General features: G+C 39.3%; 1 protein-coding gene and 8 non-coding genes across 15 annotated transcripts in view; 1 reads left to right on the forward strand and 8 right to left on the reverse strand.

The window, feature by feature from the left end:
* The window catches only part of cd2ap (CD2-associated protein), a 54,203-nt gene extending 41,364 nt beyond the window's left edge, over nucleotides 1-12,839 (forward strand). For 3 of the 7 annotated variants that reach the window (XM_008398603.3, XM_008398607.3, XM_017302298.2), the window contains 6 exons: nucleotides 111-286; nucleotides 4,263-4,381; nucleotides 6,077-6,160; nucleotides 7,114-7,319; nucleotides 7,449-7,512; nucleotides 10,262-12,839. In XM_008398603.3, the coding sequence (XP_008396825.2) occupies nucleotides 111-286; nucleotides 4,263-4,381; nucleotides 6,077-6,160; nucleotides 7,114-7,319; nucleotides 7,449-7,512; nucleotides 10,262-10,303 (691 nt within the window). In that variant the 3' untranslated portion in view covers nucleotides 10,304-12,839. Of the gene's footprint in view, nucleotides 1-110; nucleotides 287-4,262; nucleotides 4,382-4,847; nucleotides 5,219-6,076; nucleotides 6,161-7,113; nucleotides 7,320-7,448; nucleotides 7,513-10,261 lie in introns of those variants that run through there. The other 4 variants (XM_008398604.3, XM_008398606.3, XM_008398605.3 and 1 more) reach the window with 4 other exon arrangements.
* Nucleotides 12,840-13,459: 620 nt separating this feature from the next.
* Nucleotides 13,460-13,532, reverse strand: trnak-uuu (transfer RNA lysine (anticodon UUU)). Its single transcript has one exon. It is a non-coding gene; the product is annotated as a tRNA-Lys (tRNA).
* Nucleotides 13,533-13,777: 245 nt separating this feature from the next.
* Nucleotides 13,778-13,850, reverse strand: trnak-cuu (transfer RNA lysine (anticodon CUU)). The gene has a single exon. It is a non-coding gene; the product is annotated as a tRNA-Lys (tRNA).
* A 267-nt stretch (nucleotides 13,851-14,117) lies between these two features.
* trnal-caa (transfer RNA leucine (anticodon CAA)) lies at nucleotides 14,118-14,228 on the reverse strand. Its single transcript has 2 exons — nucleotides 14,191-14,228; nucleotides 14,118-14,163 (listed from the first exon to the last, which is right to left on the reverse strand). It is a non-coding gene; the product is annotated as a tRNA-Leu (tRNA).
* Nucleotides 14,229-14,479: 251 nt separating this feature from the next.
* trnak-uuu (transfer RNA lysine (anticodon UUU)) lies at nucleotides 14,480-14,552 on the reverse strand. The gene has a single exon. It is a non-coding gene; the product is annotated as a tRNA-Lys (tRNA).
* A 245-nt stretch (nucleotides 14,553-14,797) lies between these two features.
* trnak-cuu (transfer RNA lysine (anticodon CUU)) lies at nucleotides 14,798-14,870 on the reverse strand. Its single transcript has one exon. It is a non-coding gene; the product is annotated as a tRNA-Lys (tRNA).
* A 267-nt stretch (nucleotides 14,871-15,137) lies between these two features.
* trnal-caa (transfer RNA leucine (anticodon CAA)) lies at nucleotides 15,138-15,248 on the reverse strand. The gene is made up of 2 exons: nucleotides 15,211-15,248; nucleotides 15,138-15,183 (listed from the first exon to the last, which is right to left on the reverse strand). It is a non-coding gene; the product is annotated as a tRNA-Leu (tRNA).
* A 251-nt stretch (nucleotides 15,249-15,499) lies between these two features.
* Nucleotides 15,500-15,572, reverse strand: trnak-uuu (transfer RNA lysine (anticodon UUU)). Its single transcript has one exon. It is a non-coding gene; the product is annotated as a tRNA-Lys (tRNA).
* Nucleotides 15,573-15,817: 245 nt separating this feature from the next.
* trnak-cuu (transfer RNA lysine (anticodon CUU)) lies at nucleotides 15,818-15,890 on the reverse strand. The gene has a single exon. It is a non-coding gene; the product is annotated as a tRNA-Lys (tRNA).
* Between the last annotated feature and the right edge of the window lie 158 nt (nucleotides 15,891-16,048).

The raw sequence follows: 16,048 nt of genomic DNA on the forward strand, positions 1-16,048 counted from the left end.
CTGTTATAAAAAATACCAGTATTTTTGACAGTTTAACAGAATTACATTTTTGTGTATTTTCATTTAACTTACTGTTTTTCTGTCCTCCCGTTTTTTCTTCTTGCCTCCAGGCACAACGGAGAGGTGCCTTCTATGCGACCAAAGTTGGATTTAGAGCCACCTTCTATACGACCAAAGTCAGAGTCTGAGCCGCCTTCTATACGACCAAAGTTGGATTTAGAGCCAGTATTGCCAACTAAACCCAAAACGCAGCCTGGAGAACGGGGGGACAAGCCTGCTGATGCAGGTATGTACACAAAACATCACCCCAACAATCCAAATCCTCAGAGCCTTAGGGATTTATTGTACTAAAGCACACTGTAAGCTGCATGCTTTCTCATAAACCTTTAGATTAAAAAAAAATCCTTCTTTTCCCAGCGAGTTTCATTTTTCAGTCTCCTTTTTCAAAAGATTAAAAATGCCATTTTCTTTCACTTCTATTGCTACTGCTGTTTCTTCTACACAATTTTACTGTCAAGAGTGTAAGAATAAGCAACAACAATTTATCATCGGGAAACAGGTGAACACTGTGGATGTAGGTAAATGTACCATTGTTAGGGTTTAGCTGAGAAGATGGCAACATAAGCAGACTAGTCAAACTTAAAGTGACATCATAGGATGTTGCTGCTCTCATGTTTAAGGTATGATAAATATGGTAGAATAAAAGCAAACATGTAGAGAAATAGGCCTGTAATGGAATTGAATCAAAATAATATAGTTTGCAGTGAAAGCGTTGTGGAAACCTATTGTAATCATAGTGTGTCTTATTATTCTTCCAGCAAACTAATTGGCTTTTTGGAGGCCTACAAGAACTCACTGAACTTGATGGGCGCATCAGACTTAACATATTTTAAGAGTGTTGCAAAAATTGCATCAAACATCTCCACAGCGTCCCCTGGCAACTTTCAAGCTTTCCCGCATTGACCTTACTATACTGCATAGCTGTGAATTTTGGTACACTTGCAAAACTCCCCAAGGCTGAAAACCCTCTGGCACTCATGATGTGCAATAAAATGGAATTCAGTCATCTTGAATTGAAGCTCTAATTTTGATCCTGTTTTGCCCTTTGCTAGCCAGTGCATTTGATCAAACCCCCCCTAGCGATTTCGATCAGTCGGTTTCAAACTAGGTCATTTTGTGAGATTAAAAGTGATCAAAACTGAGATTTAAAGCGTGGCCAGACATCAGAGTTTGAGACCTCTTCTTGAAACACAAAAATCTAATATCTCGTCCAAAATGCTCAAATGGCATTAAAGTTAAAATTCAGATCCCTAGGAGCAATAAAATTAAAGGAATTAAAGTTGTTTAATGACAAAAGATCCCAAGGAAAGACGGAGTAAATGACACAGACTGCAGCTGTGGGAATGGGAGCAGACTTGACTGAAGAATAAATAGATTTGAGAGCGATGTTTTAGAAGCAGGAACGTGTAGTGACAAACAGGGACGTGTCGAAACAGAACGCAGACTGAAAGGTCGCAGCTGGAAAACATCACAGATGACTGAGTAAAGCTGACCTGAAGGCCTGTCGGCCCTCAGAGATCTCCTGACCAGCCATCTGTGAAGGTGCTAAAAGTCGGCGCATCTCCAAACAAACCAGTCAGTCACACTGTGACACTAAACATGAAAACTCCATCATTCCTGCAATTACAGCCAGAGCTCTCCATCTGCAACCGATTACTGCAGAGTAAGTGCAAAGTAGAGATTTGCCGATCAGGTTTTTTCCTGCCGATACCGATTACCCATGAGGGCCGATCACCGCTACCGATCATATAAATATATATATATATTTTTTTATCATAAACTACCAGTTACATTATGTGGAAAAAGGAACCATGAATTCACCTTAATTTAGACAAACACTTGTTTTTAATAACTTTTTCCAAGAAGAAAACTAAACAAAACAGGCATTGTGCAAATTGTACTGCTATCAGTAATACTATCTTTAACAGACTGATAACATATGAAGGCTCTGAAGAGGCTAAATAATGCAAAGAGCCAAAATAAAACCTCTCAACATTGCCAAAAAATTCAAGTATAAAACTTAACATTCAAAGGCAAATACACTACAGGATCCATTACAATAAACAATCCAGAGTTACTGAATGAAAACTTCCTGATAGCATGGCGGCTAGCTGATTACTGCTAGTTCTGAGTGGTTGTTTCTGACTGAGTGGAGTAATTATGCAGAACAGGGAGGAGATTGATTATTTTTTCAGAGATTATCTGTCTCATGTTAGGACAGCGAAAGTTTTAATACGTATGTAAAATGTATTTTTTTTAGTTAGATGCTGCAGCTTTAAACAGAGGTTCGGTGTGGGAGTCACTACCAGGTGGAGCAGAAGCGGCGCTCAATCTGTGAAATATTACTACCTGTAGCGCGTAGCAGCGGTTCAACAGCGAGAGCAGAACCAGCGTCTTACATCGCAGCTCGAAGACTTAAATAATTTTGCGGGTTATTTGTTTAGCTTTCTGACCGTCATGCTAATCCAGGTGAGTGTTTGTAGCTGTGCGCTGCTTTACCTGCTATCTGATCCTTCATATTTCTTTTTTCCTGCAGTGAGCCTCGATGTAGCCAAACTCCGTCAAGTGTGCCATTGTTTTTATGTCGTATTAGCTTCGTTGTGTTGATGCATTTTGACGTGCTTTACCCCACGTGTTTCAATTTTCCGCCGCAAGATGCAAACTTCCCCATTCACTCAGTGCGTTATAGTTCCATGTCACTTAGGATTTGTTGCTGCGCGTTTCCGCAGTGTGAAGGAAAGAGGAGACCAGCTGCACAGGCAGGCTGCGAAATGAGATGCAGGCGATCGGTAACGGCAACAAGAGCCAATGATCGGCGATCACCGATCATGCACTTTTTCACAAAAATCGGCCCGATTATGATCGGTGACCGATCGATCGGCACACCTCTAGTGCAAAGTTCTGCTACATAGCAAAACGCTTTTCTTTGTTTTATTGGAAAAGTCGGGGACGCACGCCGTTCATCACATTGACTGACCTTAAACAGAGTTCTTGTCCTGCTGATGAACATGTGAAGTCAAGAGTATTAAATGTCTTATTTAAATGGATTTTCTTTCTATTTATTGCACAAGGGGAAAAAAACACATTTCCCGTACTAAGAGTCTCTGATACCTTTCCAAACACATTTAAATGCACTTTCTTAAGGCTATTCATTTTTAATTTGCAGCAAGACTTTTTCCTATGAAAGATTTGCGTCGAGTGCTTAAGGGTTGTCGATGTTTACTTTGGAGTAATGAAAAAAATGCTGGCGGAAACAAATTAATCAATGTTGGATGAAAGCTATTCTGAGGTGCTTAAAACGGAAAATTAAAGCTCCGTCATGATTTCACAATATCAACCACCACAGTCCAAACACATCCTGATGGTGGTTTTATATGTACATAATTCAAACACAGACCTCTTATTACACTTTTATTCTAGTATTTTCTTGAAGGCTTGTACTTTTGCAGCATTAAATATTTTATCCAAATCATAAATTTACAATGTAACGAGCAATAACATGTTGAAGTTGCAGCCTCTACCTCTGAGGGGAAGATTTTCATTGTCCAGGAAAGTAGAGAAGATGCATTCCAAAATAAGTACCTGTCCAGGTGTTCTTGGGTACAAGCACTGTGTGCATGGTATTCATTCATGTTGTTAGAAATCACTGTTCACTGTTCAAGGTGTTGGCATGAAAGCAAGCAAACCGATCATGCAGTTCAACTCAGTGGAAAATGGCTTAATGTTTCTAAAAGCCCTGAATGACTGGTTTCAAATACTTACGATAACACCTAGTTGTGAAAAATGGCAAAGAGAATGTTGGTCTGAATCTCATTTATTCTTCAGCACCATTAACTCTATATGAAAGTTTCGGTTGGACTGTCATCTCCCTTTCATGTGGACGTTTGTGTCACATCTTATATGCATTCGGGGATTATTGTTTCTCTATCAATTTCTATGAACAATGTCTGCGTGATTCACCTCATCGCAATAAAAAGATATGCAGATTCTAGATTTTTTTTTTTCTGTTTCCATGTTTCCCAATTTAATTTGCAGACAGGAAACAACCTACCTTCAGGCCAGAAAGCGCTCAAATGAAATGGAAACCCATAGGGTCACCATTGGACGTCACTTTAATCATGCAAGAAACATTCCACATAGAACTGATTTTCTCTGTTATATTCTTCTTTTTCTTATCTCCTCTTCTACTTTTTTTTCCCCAGAAGATCTGATGAGTTTTGATGAATTGTCGTCTGCGTCAGAGAAGCTCTCCCACCTAACCACTTCCAGACCAAAGGTAACTGGCAGGAGGCTCCCTGGACAGTTTGCCGGAGGACAGTCGGTGAGATACTCCGACATAACCATTCAGACACTTTGATCAAACAGCTCAAACACAAAATGAAGTGGTGACTTTTTACACAAGTTGAGGTAGAAAGTGATTTTGTAACATTTGCACAAGAACACACAAATCGTAATGCTTGTAAAAATGTTTTACATCAGAAGAATCAACTTTAATGTCTTTATTTTGGAATTTTGTGTGATGGACAAATTTCAAAGTTTAAACCTAAATCCAGTTGAGAATGTGTGATCAAACTTAAATACTCTACATATGGCCTAATTTCACACACAAACATTTCACTTTCTGTATGTGCAAACTTTGCCAAGTCAGTTTTATTTTCCATATTTCTTTCTAAATGTTGAGAACTATTTTGTCTTCCTTCCACTTCACAATTCTGCCCAATTTTTTTTGGTCTATCACAGAAAAGGTTGAATAATTTACCATTTCTCGTTATTATCTCCTCCTGAAGTGAACTTTAAAGTCTGCCACAGTCACTTCCCATCACCACGGGTCGAATACCCCTCTGCAATCAATCTGTCTCAAAGTTGGCTGAATGTTTATGGACAGAGAGTGAAGCCCAGAAATAATAAAGCAGAAACGTCGTTAATGGATTATCTGACAGTAAGTTTCTGGCTCAAACTTCACCTGCGTGCTCATCGCCGTGGTGACCCGAAATCAACAGTAAGCCATGCTTTAAAGAACCATCCATCCATCCATTTTCTGCCGCTTATCCAGGGTCGGGTCGCGGGGGCACAACTAGTTCATATATGAGAGTTGTGTCTGATCTGATCATTTGAGTCTGATCTGGGTTTGAGTCTAGGAGTAAATGACCTCAAAGAACACACAGCCTGCTGATTATATATATCTTTATATCAGTCTCACATTAATACTAATGTAGCTTCAAAGAGGATCTCAGTATTTCTTTTTTTTTATGAAGTAAGGTAAGACATTTAACTTATTTTCCGTACTATAAGGTGCACCTAAAAACCTTCAATTTCCTCAAAAACCGACGGTGCGCCTTATAATCCGGTGCGCCTTATATATGGACCAATATTGAGCCACAACTGGTCTAGCAACTACGGTAAGCAGCCGCTGACTTCATTTTCACCCGTAGAAGAAGAAGCGCGCTGTGCATTCTGGGATAGTTGTCAGAACGCTGGTTTGTAATTTATTAATAAAGTTTGACTGACCTATCTACCTACCGACCGTCTACAATCAGGTCGTCTGCAGGTCATTTAGCACCACGTTCTCCACGAACATGCTGTGCACGAACAGAGAAGGGTGACCATCGTCCGGCCACGCCCCGGCCCAGTCGCGGAAGGCTCTCCTCGCCCACCGGAGTCGGACTGTTTTGTTGACATTCCCTTTAGTGCAGCTCCATCTAGTGGATGCATAGCATAACTCCAGCCTCTATGCGCCTTATAATGCGGTGCGCCTCATATATGAAAAAAGTTTTTAAATAAGCTGTTCATTGAAGGTGCGCCTTATAATCCGGTGCGCCTTATAGTGCAGAAAATACGGTAGTCTGTAGCTGGAGCTGATTATCAGCCTTTTAAAAGTGACCCAAATTCAGTTTTGGATGGCTTTAGGAAAACTCCCGGCATGAATTTTGTTTATTTCTGTTTCAGTTTTCAAGAAAGAAAAAAAAAAACACATTAATGTTACTTAATATTTGAATAAATGTCTATCTGCTTGCAGCCTACAAAGGAAGTGAGTGCTGAGAAAGTCTTCAAGGTCGATGAGGAGGAAAGTGCCAAACCCAAGCCAACAGAACACAAAAAGGTAGCTTGTTAAGTTTAATCAATCATGATAATTCAATTATTAACTATTGATTAATCCTTATCTGGAGTGTACGGACTCAATAAAGGGCCATTTGATAATAGAACAAACATAGATTTTGAATTTAAGATGAGAAAAAATGTTTCTATTGAACACAGCATCAACAGACATGTGGATGCAGATAAATAATCAGCAGAATGACCAATTCATAGAATAATCATTAGTTGCAGCCCCTCTGGGAAAAATTACCTTTTATGTCCAGAATAATAAAATTGGCTCCTTGTGCATTAATTTTGCTCATAAAAAGCATCTTAATGGATATAGTTCAACACATCTTCATAAATTGTTCTCAAATGAATTACCATTATTGTACAAAATAATGATGGCATAAAATGCACATTACATCATATTGTTGCATGTTTACTATCCATATGCATGCATATAGATGCACCAAAGCCTGCTGCAGTAAACAACTAATCAATCAAGGCTGTTTTACTGCTAATTTCACTGACTGAACAAATTAAAGTTGTGTTGTTGTTACATGTTTGACTAAGCTTGTGAAGATATTGGTTTATCTTATTGTGCTGCACTGGTGCAGAGTTGTCAAATACATTTGTAACTCAGAACATTAATGTTTGAATTTTTTTTTTTAAATAAATGTGTTAAGTCAATTCAGTGATGTTTTGAATCGGTATAGTCTGATACTAGACCTCAGATATCTGTATCTGTGTCGGAAGTGGAAAAAAATAGATGGGTGCATTCCTATTTGTGACAGGCTTTGATGCACCTAAGTGTTGTGGCGGAAAAAGTAAGCAGACCAGCCCTGCTAGAAATGTATTTTATACAAGTGAAACCAGAAATTCTTCTATATGCAGCACAAACTTGACATTCTGAGCTTGATACAACTATCTACAGTACAGTAAAGTCTTCTGCTCCTGTTGTTTGTCCATCTACAGCCTTCCAACCAGTCTCCGCCACTCCACCGGCCCGGTTACGCTGAACCCAAGCCAGGTCCAGCCGCCGCTGCAGGCTTGGACGTCATCATCTCCCAGAACAGCAGAGCCCATCTGGAGATGGTGGAGCAGAGCGCAAAGCAGGATGAGCTGAAAAGCCAAATAAAAGACCTGCTGCTGTCTGTGGAGCTCCTCAAAGCCCAGCAAATGTAAGACAGCAAGTGTCAATCAGAACGTCAAGCAGGTTTCAGAGTCATTCTATTGACATTCTAAGCTGTTTGAAACGCCGTCAGCGGCAGAAAGTTTGCTGACCCATGCCGGTGTGTGTCTGTTTCCAGGAAAGAGATCACGGAGCTGCGGCGAGACCTGGATGAGGAGCGAGTGAAGCGCGTGGCCCTGCAGGTAACACAGTACCAGACACACGCTGAGCTGTCTGTGTTCATTAGGCCACCACTTTCAACAAATATTGACGTGTTAAAATCCCAATACAACACAGCTATGTTTGAATTCATATTGAGACAAATTTCAAGCGGTAGGAATATGTTTCTGGGTACGAAGGGGCAGTATCATGTAAAATCAACTTTTTTTGAGTTTTACATCATCTTATTCCCTCATCAAAAAACATACCTGGAGTATTGCCTTGATTTCCATGCATATTTGAGAAATCCTGTAATCTCCATGGCAACCATTCAAAAAAATGTGTTAATTAATTTATAAACAACATAGCCGTTCATAGCTTCCAAAACACACATTCCTACAGTTTGGATAACTTTATGAATCTGAGCTCAGTTAAATAATTCAGTCTTCACTTTAGCAACCATTTCTAGTAGATTTGTTTAAAGCCTCGTCCAGGGCTGGACACAATATATCATGATAGATAAGTGATCATTATCAATAAATAGTACATCAGATAGAATATTCAACGTTCAGTATGTAGAATATCCATTGAACTCTGAGCTGGAACCCCACAGCATTCTGGGGGATGTAGGCAGAGGAAAGGCTTTGCATTTTTTGTGATTTTGGGCATGGGAAAAACCGAAAGAGGAAAAACAAAATTAACTAAATAAACCAAGCCAAAGTAAAACAGTCAACATAAAGAGCAATGTCAACATAACATGTTCAAAAGGGACAAGGAAGAAATAAAGGCTTATTTAATCCTACTTCCCTACTTGTAAGGTTTCCCCCCCACTGTGCCTCGTAAGTGCTTAAAAATAAAACAATGGCTTTGAATGAAAACTGTGGATAAAAGAGGAAAGATCATCAGTTTGGCAGTATTTCATATATGTAAAACAAATAAAGATACAACATGCTTATATCAGGATTTTATATCATTTATTGAAGGACTTTGAAGTGTAATTTCTGATCGTCAGTTTTTCTTCATTTCCTCCAAAAACCCCATTAGAACATATATTTAGAAAACAATTCTTTAGTTGCTCTAAACAACCATGCATTGGTTTGTTTGTCAGTTTTTGTAAATCGGCTCAGGTGCTGCCTACGTTCATGCCTAATGTCTTCCACTGAAGTCAGCAGGATGCCTCAGCTGTCGTGCTTCACAGCAGGGATAAAAGTCTGGGGATCACAGGCACAGCACACTGCGCCATGTCAGAGATGTTCGGCTTTTTCTCACTACAAATCGAGACTTCTGCAAAAAAAGAGGTTTCCTCACAGCTTCCAAAAGTTTAGATCATTTGAAGGAAACAGCGGTTGGTGAATGTTTGTCACAGCCACTAATTTTAACAGGGATTTTGGTCGTTATCTGTGGGAAATCCGAAATAAAAAATGCTCACCAATATGTCGATGCGTTACATGGAGTTTGTCAAATTCTTCTTTACTACTTGTGGATGTTAGAGAATGGGTAGAAGCTAATAAGAAAGTAGAAATCTTTTTTTGGCAGTGTAAAAATTTAATATTCTGACAACTAAATAAAATATCCATAAATATTAATTTCTCACAACTAAATAAAATATCCATAAATATTAATATCATGCTGCAGTATGTAAATTAAAAAAAAAACTCACTATATCCTGACAGAATAACACAAGACGGATAAAGTGTGGGGAAAAAATTGAGCTGCTCCTAATACACTGCACCTGGTCAAAACAGCCAATCAGAGCCAAGGGGAGGGTCTTAGCTATCTAACTTTTCAAACACATTATACACCAACCTTCAGATCAGTAGCTCCCTTGTGGCTAAGCGCTGGAATTGAACCTACAACCTGCTGGTTGTAAGATAACTCCTCTACCCAATGAGCCACAGTCACCTGGTTGATGCATCGCAAAACTCACTCACTGGACTTGCAATGATATTCTAATGTAAGACTTGGCTGTAGCGTTACAGCGTTACAAAGAAGTTCTTTGGGGAAGTTCTTTGTTCCCCAAAGAAGTAGAGAAGTACCTTACCTCTAAGATTCATAAACAGCTGTAAACAGTTCAAAGTTCAATGTTTCACAGCAGAGAGGCTGAAAGCAGAAAAGGACGACAAATAATTTTTGCTGTACTCTGAAAAGTCCTAAATCCCTGAATTAAGCATATATGTTCTGGTCATGTTACAGAAATTAGTCTCCTTTTCAATGCCTTCCTCTGACTATATTTTAAACATCTAAACTGAAAAATAGCCAATTTTTAGTCTTCTCTCAGTAACGACGTCCACACAGAACAGTGTAGCTTCTAATTGAAAAACCTTTAAAGCAGGGAAGCTGCATGATTCTGTTCTTTTTTGTAATTGGATCCCCTTTAGTTGCAGTTCACTGCATCTACTGTTCCTGGGGTCCACTCATTGAACATAACTAAAAACGCATAGCATAAATAGACTTCAAAACAAATTCACAATAAAAGTAACTCCAAAAATAGACAAACCCAAAATGGAGGTCGTAGATCAAAACAAATGAGTTATACTGTAATGAAAAACATGATGGGAAAAGACATTCACTTCAATATGTCAAGCAATACATATATACACATTCAATAGAACACAATACATTAAGAAGAATCATTCAGAATGAAACCCGACAGTGGTATATCTGCACATATAGAACTGTTGAGTTCTTTCAGCAGGGTTTACTCTACGGTTGAGTCTATGTGGGCTTCAATAGCCATACAACTCCCAAAGAGAGAGTTAGAATCCTGAGTTTGTTTTGTTGTCTTCCTATCAGATCGAGGTAGAAAACCTAAAGAAGGCCATCCAGTCAACGTGAAGTGTTGTGTCCCATCAACAGCCAGCCTCAAGCTCAGCTGCCAGTCCGCCGAGGATGAAGAAAATGAGGAGGCGATGGACTGGCAGCTGGACGAACGAAGAGAAGGTGGACAACACCACAAACCACCTTCTTCAGCAATCTTCAAAAACAAACTCTTCCTATATTTGTACAACTTTTTGCACATATCTTTTTTTTTTTTTTTTTCAAACTAGGTGTAATTAAATGACAGCTGTATGTTTCTCTCTCTTTTGAATTTTTGTTAATTTGCCAACACAAAAATAGAAAAAAAAACAAACAAAAAAAGAAAACGAGGCCTTACTTCAAACTACTGTGCTGGATGGTTCAGCCTCTCCTGCTCTTCACTCGTCTCCGCGGCGACAAAGTTCGCTCTCAGTACTACTGACTCTGTACAAAGCAGGGGCTGCCTCTCCTCGTCTAACCTCCTTTCTCTTTGTTTTATGCTGCACACATAATTCCATTGTTCTTAAGTAAGATTGCATGAGATGTTTGATTTGAGTTAACATCTTGGGATTCGAATGATTTCTTCCTTCCAACGGCCGCTGCCTCTTTGTGGCTGTGGAGCTTTATGATTTTTTTTCTTCTGTTTTTTATATGTTTTCTAACGTTTCTATCCAGGGTAACACTACTGTGCCTGTTTAAACAGAAAAACAACAAAAAAGTATATTAAATGTTCAAAATGGGATCTGGAAGATTTGCAGCATGATTATTGTATATGTATATTTTTAAATCGACTGACTTGTCAAATTCTATATAATGGGCCTTTTTCTGTGCTGGTCTCTTCTATTTTTGTCACTCTTTCACTGGGATTGTTCTAATAGCTATAATATATAAATATATATGACACAGACATGCAAAAAAATCTCATGCAAAGCTGGAAAGAATAAAGAAGGTGTTAGAATGTCTTTTCAACATGATTCAAAGGGAATCATCTGATCTGAATGGACTCTTGTCTTCCTGCTGGGTGGTTTCAGCTGCTGGTGGCTCCTCCCACATTCTACTTTGGTGTGTGGACACTCATCTCGACCTGAAGATAGATTGATTCTAGGAATGATTCTCCCACTTTGTTTCTCTTCCTTTTTAGAAATCAGGAGGAGTGATCAAACTTTTTTCTTTTTCTCAGTTTTCCTGGAAACAAACTGTGAAATTAGTGAATTAGGCTTTTTTTTCCCCGTGGCTGATGCAGATTTCTAGTTTTTCTTAAAAGGTCTGACCTTCCAATTTTTAATTTTCACACGTTTTTTTTACCCCCAATGTTCTGGAAACTGTGCTGTTGACTGTCTAGTGGGATGCTAGTTTTGAATCCAACAAGATTATCTCCATTTGTACGTCAATGCAAATGTCTAGGAGATCTTAGATCCAGGGGAAAATATTAATTTTTGGAGCATTTTTAATAAACTGAGAAACAAAATTCTTTTTCTTTTTCTTTTTTTTTTTTGGACCCGCCAATCTGAGCTGAAATCCCCAAATTCTGATGATTTTTGTCAAAAATACAATTTAAGCATTTCCATCGTTTTCACTGAAGTACTGGTGAATAGGAATCATTTCACAAAATAAACCTAACATGAAAATTTAAATCACAGCCTGATTCCCTGAATGAGAAAATCAGGCTGTGGCTGAAAATATACCAAAATATCCACACACGCAACTCAAGAAAAATATCTTGTGACTTTCAGTTCAAAGAGCAAGATTACCCACTTCCACTAAATTAATACAACTTATTGATATATTTATAACGGAACCCATAGAATTTGACTATTTTTGTGACCAGAAATGTTTCCAGAGGTGAGAAAGTTTTTTCAGCCAGCTGGCCAGCAGTGGTGAAAAGTTTACTGTCTTTACAATGAACTGGGCCATGCCTAATGAAAAGGTCTAAATAAAGAAAATTCTAGATTCCTGCGAATTACTTTATAATCCTCCTCCACTGCTGTTCAAATGTCAGATTTACATGATGGCAAATGTTTGCAAAAACTTTTTCTTTTAGTAAAATTTGTGAGTCCAATCTTGGAAATAGAAAATCCAGACCCATGTAATCAGATATTGAGTTATTTTGCTCCAAATACTCATGGTGTGATTTTTAATCTTTATCATTCTCAAGTAAAATGTTTCTTCTTGTAAAATTTCACAGCTGTCTTAAAGTGTTACTTTTTGAATTCAAAATTATGTTCTCCGGAGTGCTTTGACCAAATGAAATCTGACCCCACAGTTCAGCCATGCAATGCAAAAATCCCTGCCAGTAAACTATTTTTTTTTTTGCAACACATCTGGAAAAAGAATAAGAATATGACTTGGAAAAGAGAATCTGTGATTTTTGGGGTGAATTATTCCGCAGCTCTAATTTATTGCTGGAACAGAAAACTAACTTCCACTTGTTATACATTCCACTGTTTGACACAAGGAAAATAAGCAATCTGCACCTTCTATTGTCATGTTCCAACAAATTCTGTTTACAGAAGTTGTATCTTTGCATGAGCTGAGATTCTTTGCAAAAATTAATAAATATCATCTTTATTTCCTGTCCAGACTCCTCTTGATTTTGTGAGGTTACATGTAAAGTTTTCACAGACTTGTGTCCTCCAGGTATTTTCATGCACAAAATCTCATTTGAAATATTGAGTGAAAAGTATCGACTTTAAACACTGGCAGGAAGTTTCTGAGAAAATACATTGAGTCATGTATTTCAGCATTTATGGCACCTGATCTGTTGCCTGAAATGGAGGTTGTTTTAGCAGTCTTGAACCTCTTATGATTGAAAGAAAGTGTATTCATCTTGGATACATCAATATGATAAAAGTAAATCTGGAATTGGATTTGATTTTTAACAGAAAAAATATCTTTATGAAGATGGACTGATAAACTAATGCAACACAGAGCTCTATCAATTAAACATAACTGCAAACGTTTAAACAAGACTGAATAACAACCACCAATTGCAAACGTCGCATGTCAAAATGTAATAGGCCACCTGCCACCTAAACCCATTAAGAACCTAAATTACAGTGCTACGAGTACATATAGGCCTCTATCAATAGCATTCAAACATAACAGCAAGTCTTTCAACTAGGTTGATGGAATTACAACAGTTCATCAAGTGCTCTGCCACATTCCCCCATCAAGAACATAAAGTCAACTTGAAAACGCACAATGTGGGACTTGAACCCACGACCCTGAGATTAAAAGTCTCATGCTCTACCAACTGAGCTAGCCGGGCTTGACGGCAAATTGTTCATTCGCCAGTGCTAATGCAGACACATTTGATTCCGAAGTTTGTACTTGGCTGCTACAAGAAAACACTGCTGATATGTTCGGCATAAGTGCTGTGAGTACATATAGGCCTCTATCAAAACCATTCATACATACCTGTGAGTCTTTCAACTAGGTTGATGGAATTACAGCAACAGTTCATCAAGTAATGTGCCACATACCCCCATCAAGAACATAAAGTCAACTTAGAAACGCCCAACGTGGGGCTCGAACCCACGACCCTGAGATTAAGAGTCTCATGCTCTACCGACTGAGCTAGCCGGGCTTTATGGCAACTTGTTCATTCGCCAGTGCCAAAGCTGACAAACTTGATTCCGTACCTACATAAGCATCACCGTTGTAGATCGGCGTTCGGCTGAAGACTTCCATATAACTGGTATTACGTGAAATATAAAATACTGTCAGACCAAAAAAGAATCTTTTGCACAGTCTGTCAGATTCACATGGTACGCACAATCAATTTTGCCATGGCACCTACAAGGAAAGACTTGTCATAACATGAAATTGCTCTGGAGATCAATCAAATAAGTAATGTCAGGAGTGGGATTCGAACCCACGTCTCCAGCAGGAGACCAGAAGCCTCTTGCGATAGTAAGGGGTAAAGCCTTGAGTCTGGCGCCTTGGACCGCTCGGCCATCCTGACCTGTGTTGGTATACGTTTAGTAGGTACAAAGGCACTGGACCTAAACTTGAGGGCTTATTCAATGTACTTGAAGCACTACAAGAAAACACTGCTGATATTTTTGGCTTAAGTGCTACGAGTACAAATAGGCCTCTATCAATAGCATTCAAACATAACAGCAAGTCTTTCAACTAGGTTGATGGAATTACAACAACAGTTCATCAAGTGCTCTGCCACATTCCCCCATCAAGAACATAAAGACAACTTGAAAACGCCCAACGTGGGACTTGAACCCACGACCCTGAGATTAAAAGTCTCATGCTCTACCAACTGAGCTAGCCGGGCTCGGTGAGAAAGTATGCCTTCGCCAGCGCCAATGCAGACACAGTTGATTCCGAAGTTTGTTCTTGGCTGCTACAAGAAAACACTGCTGATTTTTTCGGCCTAAGTGCTGTGAGTACATATAGGCCTCTATCAAAACCATTCAAACATACCTGCGAGTCTTTCAACTAGGTTGATGGAATTACAGCAACAGTTCATCAAGTAATGTGCCACATACCCCCATCAAGAACATAAAGTCAACTTAGAAACGCCCAACGTGGGGCTTGAACCCACGACCCTGAGATTAAGAGTCTCATGCTCTACCGACTGAGCTAGCCGGGCTTGACGGCAAATTGTTCATTCGCCAGTGCCAAAGCTGACAAACTTGATTCCGTACCTACATAAGCATCACCGTTGTAGATCGGCGTTCGGCTGAAGACTTCCATATAACTGGTATTACGTGAAATATAAAATACTGTCAGACCAAAAAAGAATCTTTTGCACAGTCTGTCAGATTCACATGGTACGCACAATCAATTTTGCCATGGCACCTACAAGGAAAGACTTGTCATAACATGAAATTGCTCTGGAGATCAATCAAATAAGTAATGTCAGGAGTGGGATTCGAACCCACGTCTCCAGCAGGAGACCAGAAGCCTCTTGCGATAGTAAGGGGTAAAGCCTTGAGTCTGGCGCCTTGGACCGCTCGGCCATCCTGACCTGTGTTGGTATACGTTTAGTAGGTACAAAGGCACTGGACCTAAACTTGAGGGCTTATTCAATGTACTTGAAGCACTACAAGAAAACACTGCTGATATTTTTGGCTTAAGTGCTACGAGTACAAATAGGCCTCTATCAATAGCATTCAAACATAACAGCAAATCTTTCAACTAGGTTGATGGAATTACAACAACAGTTCATCAAGTGCTCTGCCACATTCCCCCATCAAGAACATAAAGTCACCTTGAAAACGCCCAACGTGGGACTTGAACCCACGACCCTGAGATTAAAAGTCTCATGCTCTACCAACTGAGCTAGCCGGGCTCGGTGAGAAAGTATTCCTTCGCCAGCGCCAATGCAGACACAGTTGATTCCGAAGTTTGTTCTTGGCTGCTACAAGAAAACACTGCTGATATTTTCGGCCTAAGTGCTGTGAGTACATATAGGCCTCTATCAAAACCATTCATACATACCTGTGAGTCTTTAAACTAGGTTGATGGAATTACAGCAACAGTTCATCAAGTAATGTGCCACATACCCCCATCAAGAACATAAAGTCAACTTAGAAACGCCCAACGTGGGGCTCGAACCCACGACCCTGAAATTAAGAGTCTCATGCTCTACCGACTGAGCTAGCCGGGCTTTACGGCAAATTGTTCATTCGCCAGTGGCAATGCTGACAAACTTGATTCCGTACCTACATAAGCATCACCGTTGTAGATCGGCGTTCGGCTGAAGACTTCCATATAACTGGTATTACGTGAAATATAAAATACTGTCAGAACAAAAAAGAATCTTTT

This window comes from Poecilia reticulata, chromosome 21, assembly GCF_904066995.2.
Source record: "Poecilia reticulata chromosome 21, P_reticulata-male-v2, whole genome shotgun sequence".
In the NCBI taxonomy this organism is placed as follows: domain Eukaryota; kingdom Metazoa; phylum Chordata; class Actinopteri; order Cyprinodontiformes; family Poeciliidae; genus Poecilia; species Poecilia reticulata.